Raw genomic sequence first — 15,419 nt, 5'->3', positions numbered from 1 at the left:
GTGCAGTATCTACATCAATCTTTTTGTAATCTCATATTATAATAAGATCATTTGGGGCAATTTGGCTCATTTGTTTGTGAACTTAATGAAGTTTATTTTTGCAGCAATCATTATACTCATCCAGTATTTAAAGAAACACATTTAGGATCCTTGTTGTTGTGGCTGAATGCAGCTGCAGAGCCTCTCTCTCTCTCCCATAAACACTCTGACTTCAATAAGTTGAGGTGATTAACAGGCTCTGTCATTATTCTTTCACTCGTTAAGACGCGGCCTCTCGGATTTCAAGTGTCTCCTTTTTCACTCCCGAGCCACCACATTCATCATGGGACCGGAGCTGAAGTTTTATTGCTGCCACTAGAGGTGGATGCAAAAACAACAAAAAAAAGAAAAGTTGGGAGTGTGGGATGGACTCAGAGGGCAACTCGCCCCGGTACGCGCTCACTCTCTGGTGGGGGGAGAGGGAAAGAAGAGAAATGCGCACGGGGGCCATGAGTGGAGAGCTCACTTTGTGACACAGTTCAACACATTTCATCCTCTTGGAAGTGCGGGGTGATCCCTCGACTCTATATGGGCGTACCTCCGTGTTTTTTTTTTTCATCACAGAGGAGTAAGGTGAGGGACGGGGTCATTACTCCATAAATACTTGCTGTGGCACAGACTGTGGATGGAGCCTGGAGTAGTGGGAGCTGGAGGAACCGTGCGCACTGGACTTTCCTGCAGGCTGATCCCTCACTTTAAAAGTGTTGACTGGTAAAAAACAAAAAAAACTTTATGCCTCTGGCTAACATGGAGACTCTATGATTGCGTCCAAGTTGCTTTATTTTCCTCTGAGAGTTGCGATGTAGTTCAACCTCACGCCCAAAGTCAGTCCAAAGATGACAGCGCTTACGCCTCTGAACCGCGCCGTGCTCGGACTCGCGTGGAGCTGCCTGAGCTTTCTCTCCTGCGCGCACTGCGGCTTGACTGACAACCATGTGCACTCCAGCTTTATTTACAGGCGGTTGCGCAATCACGAGCGCAGGGAGATCCAGCGAGAGATCCTCTCCATCCTGGGCCTGCCCCACCGTCCGAGGCCCTTCTCTCCCGGGAAGCAGGCGTCCTCCGCGCCGCTCTTCATGATCGACCTGTACAACGCCATGGCCGTGGAGGAGGAGGAGAGCGCGCTCCAGCAGCTGCAGCAGCAGCAGCAGGGCGCAGGGAAGAGCGTCAGTGCCAAGGCTCAAGGGCACTCCAGGAGGGGGTACTACAGCCCGCAGCATGCCGGGTACTCCCGCGTGGCACAGCCCTACCGAGCGGCCCCTCTGCTGGGCCACAGCCCCGCGCTCACCACGGCGCACGACACCAACTTTCTCAATGACGCAGACATGGTCATGAGTTTTGTCAATTTAGGTAAGTGGAGGCCTGTTAAAGTAGCCTCATTGGTTACCTGCTTTTATTTGATCAAAATCAATGAATTTTAACCAGTCAATTCATTCAAATTAGATGAAATTCGGTCTCAGTAACATTTACAATGAAGAAATTTCCATACATAATCCTCATCTATAAATAAAAAACAGTCCCTCTCCACCGGATGCTCTTATTTTATCCACAGGAGGAGAAAATTTACATTTATACACATTAGATGTAATTTTGTTGACAAGAGGAAATAAGAAGTTATGGCTGCTGCAGCAAGAAAGTCAGCTCTCAAGAGTAAGGCCCATATTTAAATCAGTTTATATTTGTCTTGGCCTGCCTCTGATGTTGTACGTGGAAATAACAGCACATGGAGTTCATTCATTTTGTCAAAATAATTTAACACACTCAAGATTTTGTTTGAACAATCATACACAAGAACTACAAAAACTGTGCTGAGCATCAAAGTTTTAGTTTTCAGCTTCCTATCACCCAGTAACATTTACAGGCTGTTGCATATTTTACATTAAAACATGAAAATGTCATTGTCTGGCATCACAAGCTGCTTTTGCCTTTTGTGAATTTTTTTCTTTGCATTTGTAACAGAATGAACTGTTTGATCGTATCATTTTGTGCTGGTTTCTATATTCGAACAAAGCAGCTGATCAGTATAATGATTGTGTTTGTTCAGTAGCCACGACCCTTAACCCTGCAGTTCAGAGAAACTTATCAGATGACTGTCTGACCTTGGGGGAAAATTGGTCTAAATGATTTCCTGTTGTTAAAAGGGGAGGTGATATTGACTGGTGCCGATGTGTTTCTCCTGGTTCGGACACTTAGAGTAAGAAGTAGTACCTATTCCTTATATTTGTGGCCTTTGCAGCATTTATTGTTCTTTAATGAGACTTTATACGCGAAGCATGGAAACATACTCGAAAGTGGAACATGCAGCACTGCAGAAACCTTAATGAATGATTAAATGCAACACCATAAAACAAACTTAACATAATGCCGGCACTGTAGTGGTGAGGATTTTTATTTTCTTAAATATATAAAACACTTAAAAGTCATTTTGCGTAGAGTTTCTTGGGAGTATAATCCCTCACCTTGGCCCGGGCCCATCTGTTTCCACTTACCAGTATACCAGGGCATGTACACTGTCAGCCTTGAAAGCTCTGTTCTCGTTCTGGGGACTGTCAGCGAAGTGCTCAATGGGCCTCTGTCTTTAGTACTGTACGCTCAAATATAGCTACTGACCTCAGCTGTTTTAGAAATGTCTATGTGGGGCCTCATGCAGTTTAATATGCCTACTGTAACTATAAATATGAAGTCAGTTTAAAAAAAAAAAAAACGTTTAAATACATAAATGAGATTGTACGCAAGGGGGGTAAAGAATTAACCGCGACACATGAGTTATTTATTCATCATATTAACAGAATAAAGACAGTATCCTGGTAGAACCAGCAGAGTCCGGTTAATATGCAGCACATCAACAATGCACTGGGCTAACCCTGACCAGGGAGTGAGGTCATTATTATTTAATCTTTGGCTATTCGAAAGTTAAATGCTCTGCGCTCTCTGTGGCACCTCTGCTTCAGATTACTGCCTGTGGCTACTATAATGGAACACGCTCAATGGATAAAAGTCAGACCCGACCTCTGACCTCTTTGTGCTAAGTAACCGCAGACGCTCGCTCTAGATAAAATATCAGGGAAGTGCTCCATGTGATATCACTGCTGATGTCAGAAAACGCACTGATCAGGGGTGCGAGGCTGTTGGCAGCCACTTTTTAGCCCCATCAAAGTATCTTTAGTCTGCAGGGGATTGTGTCCATTCCCTGAGGTTTTTATTTTTATTGAGGGGCTTTAGTTTGAAAAAACAAGCAGTTCATGCAGCACCTTCTATTTCCTTCCATACCAATAAAATCTATGAGTTTGCAAATGTTTTTTAAAAATGACAAGCCCCCAAAAGATATTCCACTGAACTCAACATGTTGGAAATGGCTAGATTCAAAGGTTAAGGGTCATTAAACTCTCTTAGCACATAGTATGCAACCTATAGGAGGTCGGTGTGAGGTCAGGAATGAGGTCGGAGTCGATACTCCCATGACGTGGAGGAGTCCTGTCTGCTCTTTTCTCTCACTTGAGGATCAGACCAAAGTGTCTTTAATTGAAATCAGCCTGTTTTTCTTAACTGACAGCCCATTCATCATGGCCAGAGAATGCAGTTAGGCACACAGTAGAAGGCCTGTCTGGGAACTGCTACCTGTATTCAGTTGACTGATTTAATGAACTGGAAAGTGCTTTTGTTGGTAGTCAAAATGTTTGGATTGGAGCTGGAATGTCGAAGAAGATGTAATAAATTACTCTCTCTCGCCGCGCTAACGCTGGCATATTTTGTCTTTTGAGCAACACATGCAAGCGGTTCAAGGAGGTGAAGCCATAATTTCTGATCAGTGTGTGTGTGTGTGTGAAGCTTTTGCTGCCAGTAAAAATGAAATTCATCCTAAAATATTTTCTTTCCCAGTGGAGAAAGATAAAGATTTTTCTCATCAGCGGAGGCACTACAAGGAGTTCCGTTTCGATCTGACTCAGATCCCAGACGGAGAGGCCGTGACGGCAGCAGAGTTTCGGATCTACAAGGACCGCAGTCACGCCCGCTACGACAATATCACTCTGAAGGTTACCATATATCAAGTCATCAAGGAGTATCCGAACAAGTAAGTGACGAGCCAAGGGAAAACTTAAGTACAATTCTAAAGTATGCTACTGTTATTATACTTGAGTATTTCTATTTTCTGCAGCTTTGTAGTTCTAAGAATTCATATGCAAATATAATACTAAAAGTTACTTTCCAGAAAAAAAAGTGTTGTACTGTTTTTACATTAAACCAATAACGATATATAAAAAGTTATATATATATATATAACTCGAATGGCTCTCAGCGGAGAGCATACCTCCAACAAGGCCCCACACCCGCCTTGTGAAACCACATTTAACTTTAAACACACTCATAAATATCAGTCCCCTAAACATGCCTGATTTTATTTCATCAAGAGCTTTGACTTATTTTCAGAGAAATCAATGCAAATATTGAAAAATGGCCAATCTCGCCATGTTGAAGAAAGTGAAAAAGAAATCCTGCATCCGCCCCCTGATCCAGTCCACACCAAACAACTTAATTCCAGCAAGTTTTGTGGTTATCCGTTTACTAGTTTTTGTGTAATCCTGCCAACAAACAAACAAACAAACAAACAATTTCCGAATAATAACATAACCTTCTTGGCGGAGGTGATTACAAATTGCTCTACCTCCACCAGCTAAAACATTAACATGCTGCTTTCTCAGTAGCATCATAGTAAAGTAATATAACAGGGAATTTTCTGTTTCCTCTTGAGTGATAATTAAAAGTATTTATTATTTATTATTAGTATGTACTTGCTAATGTACGTCATTGTGAAAATCATTAATGCTTTTATTTTGTTCCTACTTTTATTCAAGTTAAAGATCTTAATGCATCCTGTCGCAGTGATTAAATGGAATAATTTGAGTGTCCTCATTTGTTGAGGAAAAACAGATGTGGATTGATGACATCCAAAATGAATCTGGTCTCATATGATCCCAGAAGAATCAAACATCTCAAAGAAAAGGACTTTGACTTGAAGTTTGCTCTCAGTTAATGAAAATGCTGTGAAACACAAATCAGGCAGTCAAACATCCCCCTGTTTGAAAGTGCAAATTGATTGAAAGGAAACAGAAATAGCTGTTACTTCAGCTGTGCTTTGATCCGCTGCACTAATCTCATTTCACAGTTTAAAAAAAAAAGCCAAACAGTCCGGCAGCCTTTGTCTTGCATGGCTGAAAGTTTCCACTCGCACAGAACGTCCCTCTATCTCCAACTCTGCTCTCCTTCATTCGCACCATGTCTGCCTTACAAATATAGTCCGCGGATAAAGAGAGCTCCATTAGCGAGTTGGCCACTTATGAAGCTTGGAAGGTCCGTCAGTTATCACTCGTCTTGTGTTGCCTGCCAAACTGGCCGGGGCCCAGATGAAACCATGAGGGCCCAGATTAGGGGGGGGCCCTCCTTCGGGTGCTCCCCTGATCACTGTTATGCCCGCCACCTGCCTGTCTTAACAATATACCGGAAGTTTAAACCATGACATAGCTGAATACACAGGGGTGTATTTAAAAGTGGGCCCACATTCGCTTGCCAAAAATGTGTGTGGGTGATTGAAGGGGAGATATGGCCCTCCTGGGCTTTGAAAAGGTCCAAGTCAATGGACTCTGCCATCTTAAAGGGGAAGACGGCTGCAGTTTAAGTTTTCACACAGGTTTTCATGGGGAATAACATGTTTCTGTTAGTGTTCGCTAACGAAAAGCTCAGCTTCCCCAGTGCGAGAAATCTTAGACACGTTATCAGAGTGTGTGATTTAAAAACACAAACCACAGTGAATTTATATCTTAGTACTATTAGCTTTTTTAAAACCACACACGATATGTCATGTTTTTCTTCAATGTATCTGACTAAATCGTTTTTTTGCAGCTATAATAAAAATTCAATTCAAGACTTTTTTAAGACCTTTTTTTACACCACTTCAAATGAAAGACCAAACTTACCATGGAAATAGACACAAAAAGGGAAAATATAATTCCAATTAAACACATTTAAGCCCATTAGACTCCACCACCTTGATCCTCATTGTCCCATGTTTCAAAGACTTTTGACACACAGCACACTTCCAGACATTGATTTAAAACCACCACGATTACTCATCATTCTCAAACCACTTATTGTTAAACGTACATTTCCCCATGTTCATAAACTTTGGCTTGAAAGGCATTAGTTAATCTCATAACCATAACCGGAGATGGTCTAATGATTCAGTGTATATTCTAATGATGAACTAATGATTATGTCTAAAAACATTTTAGGACCCATCCAATCAGAATTTAATACTTTTTAAGGCCTTTTATTTGTAAAATTGAATTGAGTACATTTAAAGATTGGTAAATTGTTTCTGAAGAACCTTTTATCTTATTTAATCATGATGATAGTCAGAAGTTAGCGAGTCAGTCGTCTTCTTGCAGTTCATCTATTTATGTAGCTTTCAAGGGGGGGTAGGGGGGGCTGATGAGAGGGGGATGTATGGGTTGTATTTTTCAGTGTAGCCTGCTGTTGCTAGTTTTTCCAGGATTACCAACCCTAGCTTTAAGTTATAGTTCTTTGAGTGAATTAAAAGAATTTCAATAGGGCTTTTTTCAAGGGTCTAGGATATAAAATTGTAGCCGTCTCTCCTCTCTCACATCCTGTCAATACTTTGAAAAGCACTTCAAGACTGCATTCAATATTAAGGTTAAGATTAAACTGCAGATACTTGTGTGAAAGATATACTTTTGGACAAGATATGAAGTGATGTTTACAACCACTGAAGTGCTACGTGTTTATCGCTGAGGTCCAACAAACTCATAGAATGAAATTCCTCCTTTTATATCATGTGCAGAGCCAGTTTCTTGGAGGAATTTGAAACCAACTGTTCAGGCTACTTTACAAGTCACTATGCACCAACCAGACCTTCTTTCGCTTCACTACATCAACGTCCTGTCCTGAAGCTTATTACGTCTAATAGATAATTGCTGTGTATGAACAGAATTAGTAGGAAACGGACTAAAGAGTCAATGCAAAGTTTAAAACAAGGCGTTACCTGTTTCCTCTATCGCTGGTGTCCACTCAGTTAAACTTCCTTTCAGCGGAACAGTACATCCAGTAATCACAGATTAAAGGGTGAGGGTGGATAAAAATCTATTCCTCTGGGAATCGTGGATTCTTACCTGCAGAAATGAAATTATCACGGGATATAAGCTTATAACGCTGTACATTTAAAAGAGGAAGTTCAGTCAGTCATAAGGATTAACCTTGTATGGAATTCCACATGAGGTTGAGTTTTATTACACCTGTAATAAACACATGAATCGTTCCTGATTCATCGAGGCCACATGGAAAAATCTTTGTTCCCTGTGAGCTGCACCATGTAACCGCAAAAACTGAATAGGCCTTATCCGATCTGCTGCCTGAAAGGAATCCAATGCAAATTGCGGAGCTGGGCTTTTTCAACTACAGGGCTGATTGATGCCTTATGTCAGGCTCATGTTAAAAATACACACGGGCTGATAGACACGACTCCCCGACTCTTTTTTGCCCATCGAATGTCTGAAACCTTGGCACATGGCTCGCCACACAACTCTGCAGTTTATTACAAGCTGCAGCTTCTTCAACAATAGCGGTGATCCGCTGCACCAAATATCAGTGCCAGGGTTTTTTTTCTTTCTAGAGAGAGAATGATTAGTCTCGAAAGGATAAAGAGATGAAGAGACTAATTGCAGCTGCACAGATTCTGGTTTCCGCTGCAGAGTTTTGGCGAAAGCATCCATTTGTGATCAGTCAGTGATACCTTGTTTATCTGTTCTGGTCTAACTGGTTAAGACTTCTTGGATTCAGTTTGAATGGCCTCGAAGACGCATGTGGTTTCTCTGCTGTCTCCCATTACTGCGCTGCTGCATTAAGGTGCAAGGGCCGTTTTTTATTTATAGAGCTTAAACTGAAACAGGCTCGGAGGTTTTGTAATTTGTTTATAACACAGCTGTAAAGTGACCACATTCATTTCACCATCTGTCTGACCGACACCGGTGTGAAACACGGGAGGAACAATCTTGAAAAACCAACATACCCACGGAGACAAAATATCAAACCAATTGTGATTGGACTAATCAGAGGACACGCTGTATGTCTGTTTGTTCTGTGACGGCAGCTGCTGCCTGAGTGTAGCATCATTGGAACTGCGGTGTATTCAACGTAGATGTTCCTTTGTTTCCCTTCTTTTACCTTCAGAGATGCAGAGACGTTCCTGCTCGACTCCAGAAAGGTCCAGGGGTCGGAAGGCGGCTGGCTGGTGTTCGACATCACGGCCACCAGCAACCACTGGGTGATGAACCCGCAGCAGAACCTGGGCCTGCAGCTCTGTGTGGAGACTGTCGATGGCAAGTTCCGCATTTCTTTCAATGAGTTTGACATTTGTTCCTTTCATCATTACCTCCCCGGGTTTAGCTCAGACTCTTGGAATCTAGAAAGGGTCAGGAAGTTCATCTTTTAAGATAATCCACAATGTCTGCATGTGATAAAAAACTTATTTTCATTGATTTAAGAACAAATGCAACCTTTATGTTTGACAATCTGTAGTTTGTGATTATTTATCACCGGTAAATGACCATAAATCCACAAAGAAGATTCATGGGTTGACCCAGTCTTTGTGTTTGTAACATTTGTACAATGTCGGTCTTCAGACTCACACTGAAAACAGTCATAAAAGTATAAAATATACTGTTTTTCTTTCGTTTTATTTCTTCTTTCTTAAGTTTTATTTACCTTTTGATTTTTCAAAGGACGGAGTATCAACATAAAATCTGCTGGAATCATTGGGAGAAATGGGCCCCAGTCCAAGCAGCCGTTCCTGGTTGCTTTCTTTAAGGCCAGCGGGGTGTTGCTTCGCTCTGTCAGAGCTGCAGGCGGGAAAAAGAAGAGCCACAATCGCAATAAATCAACCAATCAACAAGAATCATCTCGGGCACCGAAAGCTGGAGGTACGTGCACTTTTATGTTGCCGCTGTTTTCACATTATGGACATGAAATCATTAAATAAACCACATCCATCTGCCCTGTTTATCTCTTTTATCAGACTTAACCTGCAGCCGTATATCTCCACAGTGACCAGAATGCTGTTAAATAAAAAATGTCATTGTCTGTTCACAGTTTCAACTTGTTTATAAGAAATGTGCACTAATATATTCTAGAGGCCAGCCGTCCATGAATTTGGGATGGAATGAGCTCACACTTGCATGACTTTAGATATTTACTCTAGTCGCTAGCTTCCTCCTGCAAATTGATGTTTTGTTTGTTCCTCCGAAACTTTTTCTTTTAAGTTGTTATTCTGGCAAAACAATAACATTTGGACTTTTTAACTAGAATGGCACAAAGTAGAGTGAATACATCCGCCAAGGCCCAGCAGTTCCTCTCATTAAAACCACATTTTAAATCCAATCCAATTTTGATTTGGATCTGCACCAAATTGCACGCTCGTAAGTATCAGTCCTCTAAACATTTTTTCAACAAGATCCACAAACTATTTTCTGAGAAATAAATGTAAATGTTGAAAACTTGCAAAAATATCAAGGGCTCCACCCGCTGATCCAGATCTGGACCAAAATTTAATAAGTTCTTCTTTGAGTCATGTCTCACACCTCCATCAAATTTCATGGAAATCTGTGTTTTTTGTGCAATCCTGCTAAAAACAAATAAATGCAAATGCAAACATAACGTCCTTGGTGGAGGTAAAACTCTATTATTCGGAAGTTTTCCTCTGATCTACACGTCAGGAGTATTAAGTATTAAGTGATACTGATATTGCTGCGACTAAATTAGTACAACAGATTTTGGTGTAGTCCTTAATTCCCTGTGCTGTTCAGTTCATTAATCATTTGTCGTTACTCATTTGGAAGATTAATTAAAAATCCCAGCAGAGTGATTGGATGAATTACTGTTATCCCCGTGTTTGACTTGCCTGTTCCGCCGCTCTCCAGTTACAGCTTCTCCACATCTGACTCCACGTGCAATCAAATTTTGCGGTAACATTCGCTCTCTGTTGTTAGTTCAACATGTATTGGGAGCATTTCCAAGCGTCATGTTAATGTATGGATCCACAGTGAACATTTCCATATTTGCTCAGCGCTGCATATGGTTTTAATGCATTCGGTTATGGCTTTAACTGCCGTGTTTATCTTCCAACAGTAAGTGAACAGCATGTGTTGCTTTCAGTCATATAATGAGTCATCTTAATTTTCAGATTTCAACGCCAGCGAGCAGAAGCAAGCCTGTAAGAAGCACGAGCTTTACGTCAGCTTCCGAGATCTGGGCTGGCAGGTGAGTCGATATGATTTCAGCAGTAACTCAAGATGAATAGCACACTTTTTCATTCAGATTGTACGGTGACGTCAAGAAAAATGCATCCTGTGTCGTAAATAAGGGAAGTAAATTGTGTCCTTCTGGTCAAGGATTGGATCATTGCACCTGAGGGCTACGCCGCTTTCTACTGTGACGGCGAATGCTCGTTTCCACTCAACGCACACATGAACGCAACAAATCACGCAATCGTGCAAACCCTGGTGAGTGTTCTTTGCACATGCAATAAAATCCAAACCTGACATAATGTTCTCAGCGCAGATATAATTCATATTCAAACTGTTGCACCTTTTTTTATTCTCTCACTTCCAGGTCCATTTAATGTTTCCTGACAACGTGCCAAAACCGTGTTGTGCCCCGACCAAGCTCAACGCAATATCAGTTCTTTACTTTGACGACAGCTCCAACGTCATCCTCAAGAAATATAGAAATATGGTCGTTAGGTCTTGTGGTTGCCATTAGCGACCAGGGGACTCACTTTAATTTATGTAATCTGGGATGGGAATCGCTGGAAAAAACACCCATGCTGCAGGTGTCATGTGATGTACAGTTTAATGTATATATAACGTTTTACTACCTAATTTATTTTCTTTTTTTTAAAAATAGCACTGAATATTGTCATATTTAAATGATTAGGACAAAATGATTTTACTCCTACGCCAGTTATCTTATTACTTTTGTGTCCGTTGGCATATACTCTCTCTTAGTTACGTCTGTATGATGCGTGTAGGAGTAAATTATTCACTGGAGTCATTATAATACATGAGGTCGATTACCCTTCTGCTTGTTTTCCCATTTTACTGAATAAAATGTGCTGTGGATGCACATTGAGGTATCTAGAATCACACTTTGAGATATGATGTTTTTTTTCTTCGGTGCTCATTTATTGTTTGTTTCCTTAATGGACCAACAATTACAAATGGCGACTGCAAACTGAATGTGTCACAAAATGCCGCACTAGGCCTTGAGATACGCTGGTGACCAGGTTGCTCCCCCGCCGCTCGCCCACCGTCAGCTGGGATTGGCTCCAGCTCCCCCTGCGACCCTCCATGAATAAGCATTATAGATAATGGATTGATGGGTGGAAAGTGCTGCTAAAAATTCATTTGATAAACAAGTTAGACCTCAGGATTTCTTCTATCGCTTTCACGTCACAACTTGAACGGGCTGTTGGAAATATTTGAAATCAAATTGGATCAGTGGAAAAAGGAAAACAGTGAGTTTTCACTAACATAAACCAAACTGCCCAAAGCTATTCTCAAGCTGTCACCGTCTTTCAGCACTGATACTGTTTCACCGTTTCCATGTCAGCTTTTTTTCTTTTTCTTCTCGTTTTGTTCTCAGAAGGGGATTTTGTCGGCCTGGAATGAAAAATGCTCTGTGAATGCTTTACAATTTATTGTCATCTTTTACGCAACCGTAATGTAAATCTCTTCCTTAAACACTGTTTCTCGTTTCCTCTGCCGGATCGACGCTGCAGAACGCTCCGTGCTAAATCTAGTGTGTGTTTGAGGAAGCTATATCTCAATGTAGAGTGATGTGTATTTTAATAAATATACCACTTGAAAACACCCACAGTGTCTTGTGTTTTGACTTGACTTGACCTCACAGCTTTTCTTGCACCCCAATATATAAATGCAGAAATACATTTAATCTTCAAGTTTTTTCCATTTTAAAAGTTTTAAAACTTGTTTTTTTCACTTCCTTTTTGTGTTTCTGTTCGGTGCTCTGCGGCCTGTTTCCAGAAGACCGCCTCAGATTTATAAATGTTTGACAAGTATGATATAAACTGGGAGTCCACCCACAGAGCTTGTTGACATGCTCATGGGGAGTGGTAATGCTAGTGGTCCGGCACTAACAGTAAAGCGGTGCTGCGACCTCCAAAGCCGACCCCAAAAGGGTGATTATCGCGAGGCTGCCAGTGGAGAAATGTATATCATTTTGTAACCAATCCCTTCCAGATTATGGAGGGGAAGACACCATCCATCACATGATTTATGTGTCGTGTATGACACACCTCTGCTTTGCTTGCATTCTTTACAGTCATATTTTGACTTTTGCCATCTGCTCCGGGCTATAGGATTCACCCCTGGAAACAAAGTGGAGACCATAAACTAAACCGAGCGAGTTGTTGTGTCTCCGTCGCGGTCGGGACGAGCAGAACTTCCAGAAAGTGCTATTTGCAGAGAAGTGCTCTGGTAACACACTGATTTTCAATGGTCTTGGAAATGTAGGGATTAGGTTAAGGATTAATATTTATTTGCACAACTGTGTTGGCCTTCGCCGAACACAGGATATGTACTGTTGCACTCTCTCTACTCCCACCTTCCCACTTTATAACATTTTTTTTCTCTGACACGGCAGAACATTGAGTGACTGTATTTCACTTAATTAAAAGCAGTGGCTGGCCTGCCCAGATGTTATGTGGGCTGCATCTTAAAGGAGTGTTGACATTCGGTGAATAGAGGAGGCCACCTGCTAACTTAACTCTTGGCTTGAAGGGTGATTTGCATTCCTGTGGCCTGTTGCCTGGCATGATTACTCCTAGCACTTCACAATCCCATCTACTGTTTAATATCATGGATTCTTTCCAATTCAACTCCATTTCTTCCTTTTTCTGTAAAGCAGTGGAGAGTGGCAATGAATGAGCGCCTATTCGGCCTCACAGTCCTCCCGACAGCAGCCCCCTGACCACATGAAACCAGAGGGTAACAATTGCCCTACTCGGGGGCAGATTAATATATTGGCCTCTGCTCCTCTGAGACCCCCGTGGTCAAAACGCAGCCTGCAGTGAGTCAGAGGTGCCTCGACATTCATCAGATTCAGCACTTCCAGTGGCCACTTCTGAAACAAGCTGGAAAAAGGGTCAGACCCAGTGGCAGTTTACTTTTCATGAAGGGTTTCTCGTGCATTATTCATGCAATCATTCATTCATTTGGGTTTACCGTACATGTCGCGGCTCACTGTTGGCTTTACATAAACACTCTTACATAATGTCAGGATGTGTTTCCAGCTGATGACATTTAGTTGTTTTTTTTGTTTCTACCACAAACATGTTTATTCCCTTAAAGTGATTGAGAAAACAGATGTGTCCATGTGAGCGGCTGTTAGGAACATGTTCTTATTTTCAGAAAATGGGATATATTTAGTTTGGTTACGAGAGATCATCTTGAAGCTCTTAGAAGAGCGGGAACTGGCCGTCGGTCAAAAATTACAAATGCTTAATGATTCAGATCATTTTTTTATCCAAATCATCACCAGCAGTCGGACGGACATTGACAGATACCCCCGCAAAACAAAAACTGTTGCGGCTGCTGTGATGAGACGATGATCTTGTCAGACCACCGACAAAAGAGGCCACAAAGATGTCGTCCAACAAAATGAGTATTTGTCTTTTTGAACAACAGCTAAAACCCTCTTCTATAGTTACATCTTTGGCATCCAAGTAAAATAGTCTACAAACATTTAAGATTAAAAGCATCTCAAGATAAATAACACTTCATAAGTATGCAATAGAAATACTGAAAGAGAAATAGTTTATTTTCCTTGCTGGTGAAGTGCTCGTTTGAAACTTGTCTGTTGGAATGTTGTGTTATCTTTTCCCCTGTTAATGCTCTGGAGCTACATCAGAATTCTTCCTTGTCATTAGTGAGTCCTCCTCAGACACTTTTTATCATTGGTGAGCTGGATGTTGTCTATGGTGCAGAGTGAAGTAAGAAAACTCATCCTACCTGGTTTATCTGCAATGAAGATTTAAAAGTCAACGTTTATTTTTATAAAATGAAATGAGATATGGGTTCCTCACACAGACAGGCAGATGTTTGTGGAAGTAGTTGGTAGATTATATACAGATAAATGTGTAAGAACTCCACTTACTATTTTTGTTTGCATGGCTCCCTAAACATTTATTTAGTTAAATTCCCATCACGGTTTTATTTACTCTATTTTGAGATGTTCATGTATTCACCGTCTATAGGGTTCAAAAGGCCAGTTATTGTAAAGAAACAATTCTAGTTTAACGAAGTTTCTGCAAAGTGCTCAGTTTCTCTAATGTTGGCAGTTGACTGACGCGGCGCTTATTTTGATCACACTCTGCTCAATTTATTACGACTGCAAAACATAGTAGTTACTGTTCGTTTGGTTTAGTGGCTCCATGTTTCATCGATTCGCCCTCTGTTAACCAGAGACCTTTTTCTTTCTGCCGCCCCGCGTTTATTTGCACAGTCTCACGTTGCAGTCCATCCACAAGGCAAGTGAAATTGTATCTAATAAAAATGTTGTGCAGTTTACCTAATTCATCTCCCCACATATGGTTCTCCTTATTTGTGTTCTGTGGGTGGGCTATGATTTCCATACAGCTCAATCAGTCCCTCTTGAGCGAGGGGGACCAGATGGGTCACATTTTTACATGTTGTTTGGTATGACAAGGCTGCGGCAGGACCGGCGAGGAATGTGTCCTAACGGAGGGCAAACGCAGACGCTCTCCGTTCTGTTTGCTTGTTATTCACATAAATGCACATTAGCTTCCCGAGCCAGAGAGGAGAGGACTCTGGATTCTGGGAGTTACAACAGACCTTCTGTAAACTCAACTGTCACTTCCCATTACCATTAGGGGTGGCACCTGTGCAGTTAAATATGTATTTTGAAATCTCGTTCTTTCAGTTAAACGCGTGCATTAAAATGTCTGAGCGAGGTAATTTCATTATTCAACACCACAGCTTTTATGAGAGGGTTATTAAATCTAAATAAATCCATACATCCTAGCTGGGTTTTTCCATTTTCTTTTTTTCCTATTGGAGGCAGCTTTTTATGAACATATTTTTCCATGAGAATACAGGAAAACATGAGTCTCAGTAGAAATAAAAGCTTCTGTCATATACGCTAACAATGTCTTTGCTCTTCGTTTTGCTTGGATTAGTTATGTTCTCCTGTCGCCCATCTATTGTACAATTTGTGTCAAAGAATGCATAAAATAGAAAAAAGACAGTTGTGAAGGAAGAAAAAGAAACAAACCA

At 41.2% G+C, this 15,419-nt stretch overlaps 1 protein-coding gene across 1 annotated transcript; it reads left to right on the top strand.

The window, feature by feature from the left end:
- Nucleotides 1–408: 408 nt before the first annotated feature.
- bmp5 (bone morphogenetic protein 5) lies at nt 409–11,971 on the top strand. Its single transcript, XM_034609624.1, has 7 exons — nt 409–1,389; nt 3,919–4,111; nt 8,281–8,429; nt 8,832–9,029; nt 10,289–10,365; nt 10,497–10,607; nt 10,717–11,971. Exons 1-7 carry the CDS (start codon nt 876–878, stop codon nt 10,864–10,866), a joined length of 1,392 nt encoding a protein of 463 aa, XP_034465515.1. The 5' UTR covers nt 409–875; the 3' UTR covers nt 10,867–11,971.
- The last annotated feature ends 3,448 nt before the right edge of the window (nt 11,972–15,419 follow it).

This window comes from Hippoglossus hippoglossus, chromosome 15 (genome assembly GCF_009819705.1).
Source record: "Hippoglossus hippoglossus isolate fHipHip1 chromosome 15, fHipHip1.pri, whole genome shotgun sequence".
Taxonomy (NCBI): domain Eukaryota; kingdom Metazoa; phylum Chordata; class Actinopteri; order Pleuronectiformes; family Pleuronectidae; genus Hippoglossus; species Hippoglossus hippoglossus.
The sequence above is the reverse complement of the archived record's forward strand: the minus strand, read 5'-3'. Positions and strand labels throughout refer to the sequence as shown.

Coding starts and splice junctions, on each gene's coding strand:
- bmp5 (XM_034609624.1), top strand. CDS start 876: ATGACAGCGCTTACGCCTCTGAACCGCGCCGTGCTCGGACTCGCGTGG. Junction 4,112..8,280: donor ATCAAGGAGTATCCGAACAA/GTAAGTGACGAG, acceptor TTTTACCTTCAG/AGATGCAGAGACGTTCCTGC. Junction 10,366..10,496: donor TCCGAGATCTGGGCTGGCAG/GTGAGTCGATAT, acceptor CTTCTGGTCAAG/GATTGGATCATTGCACCTGA.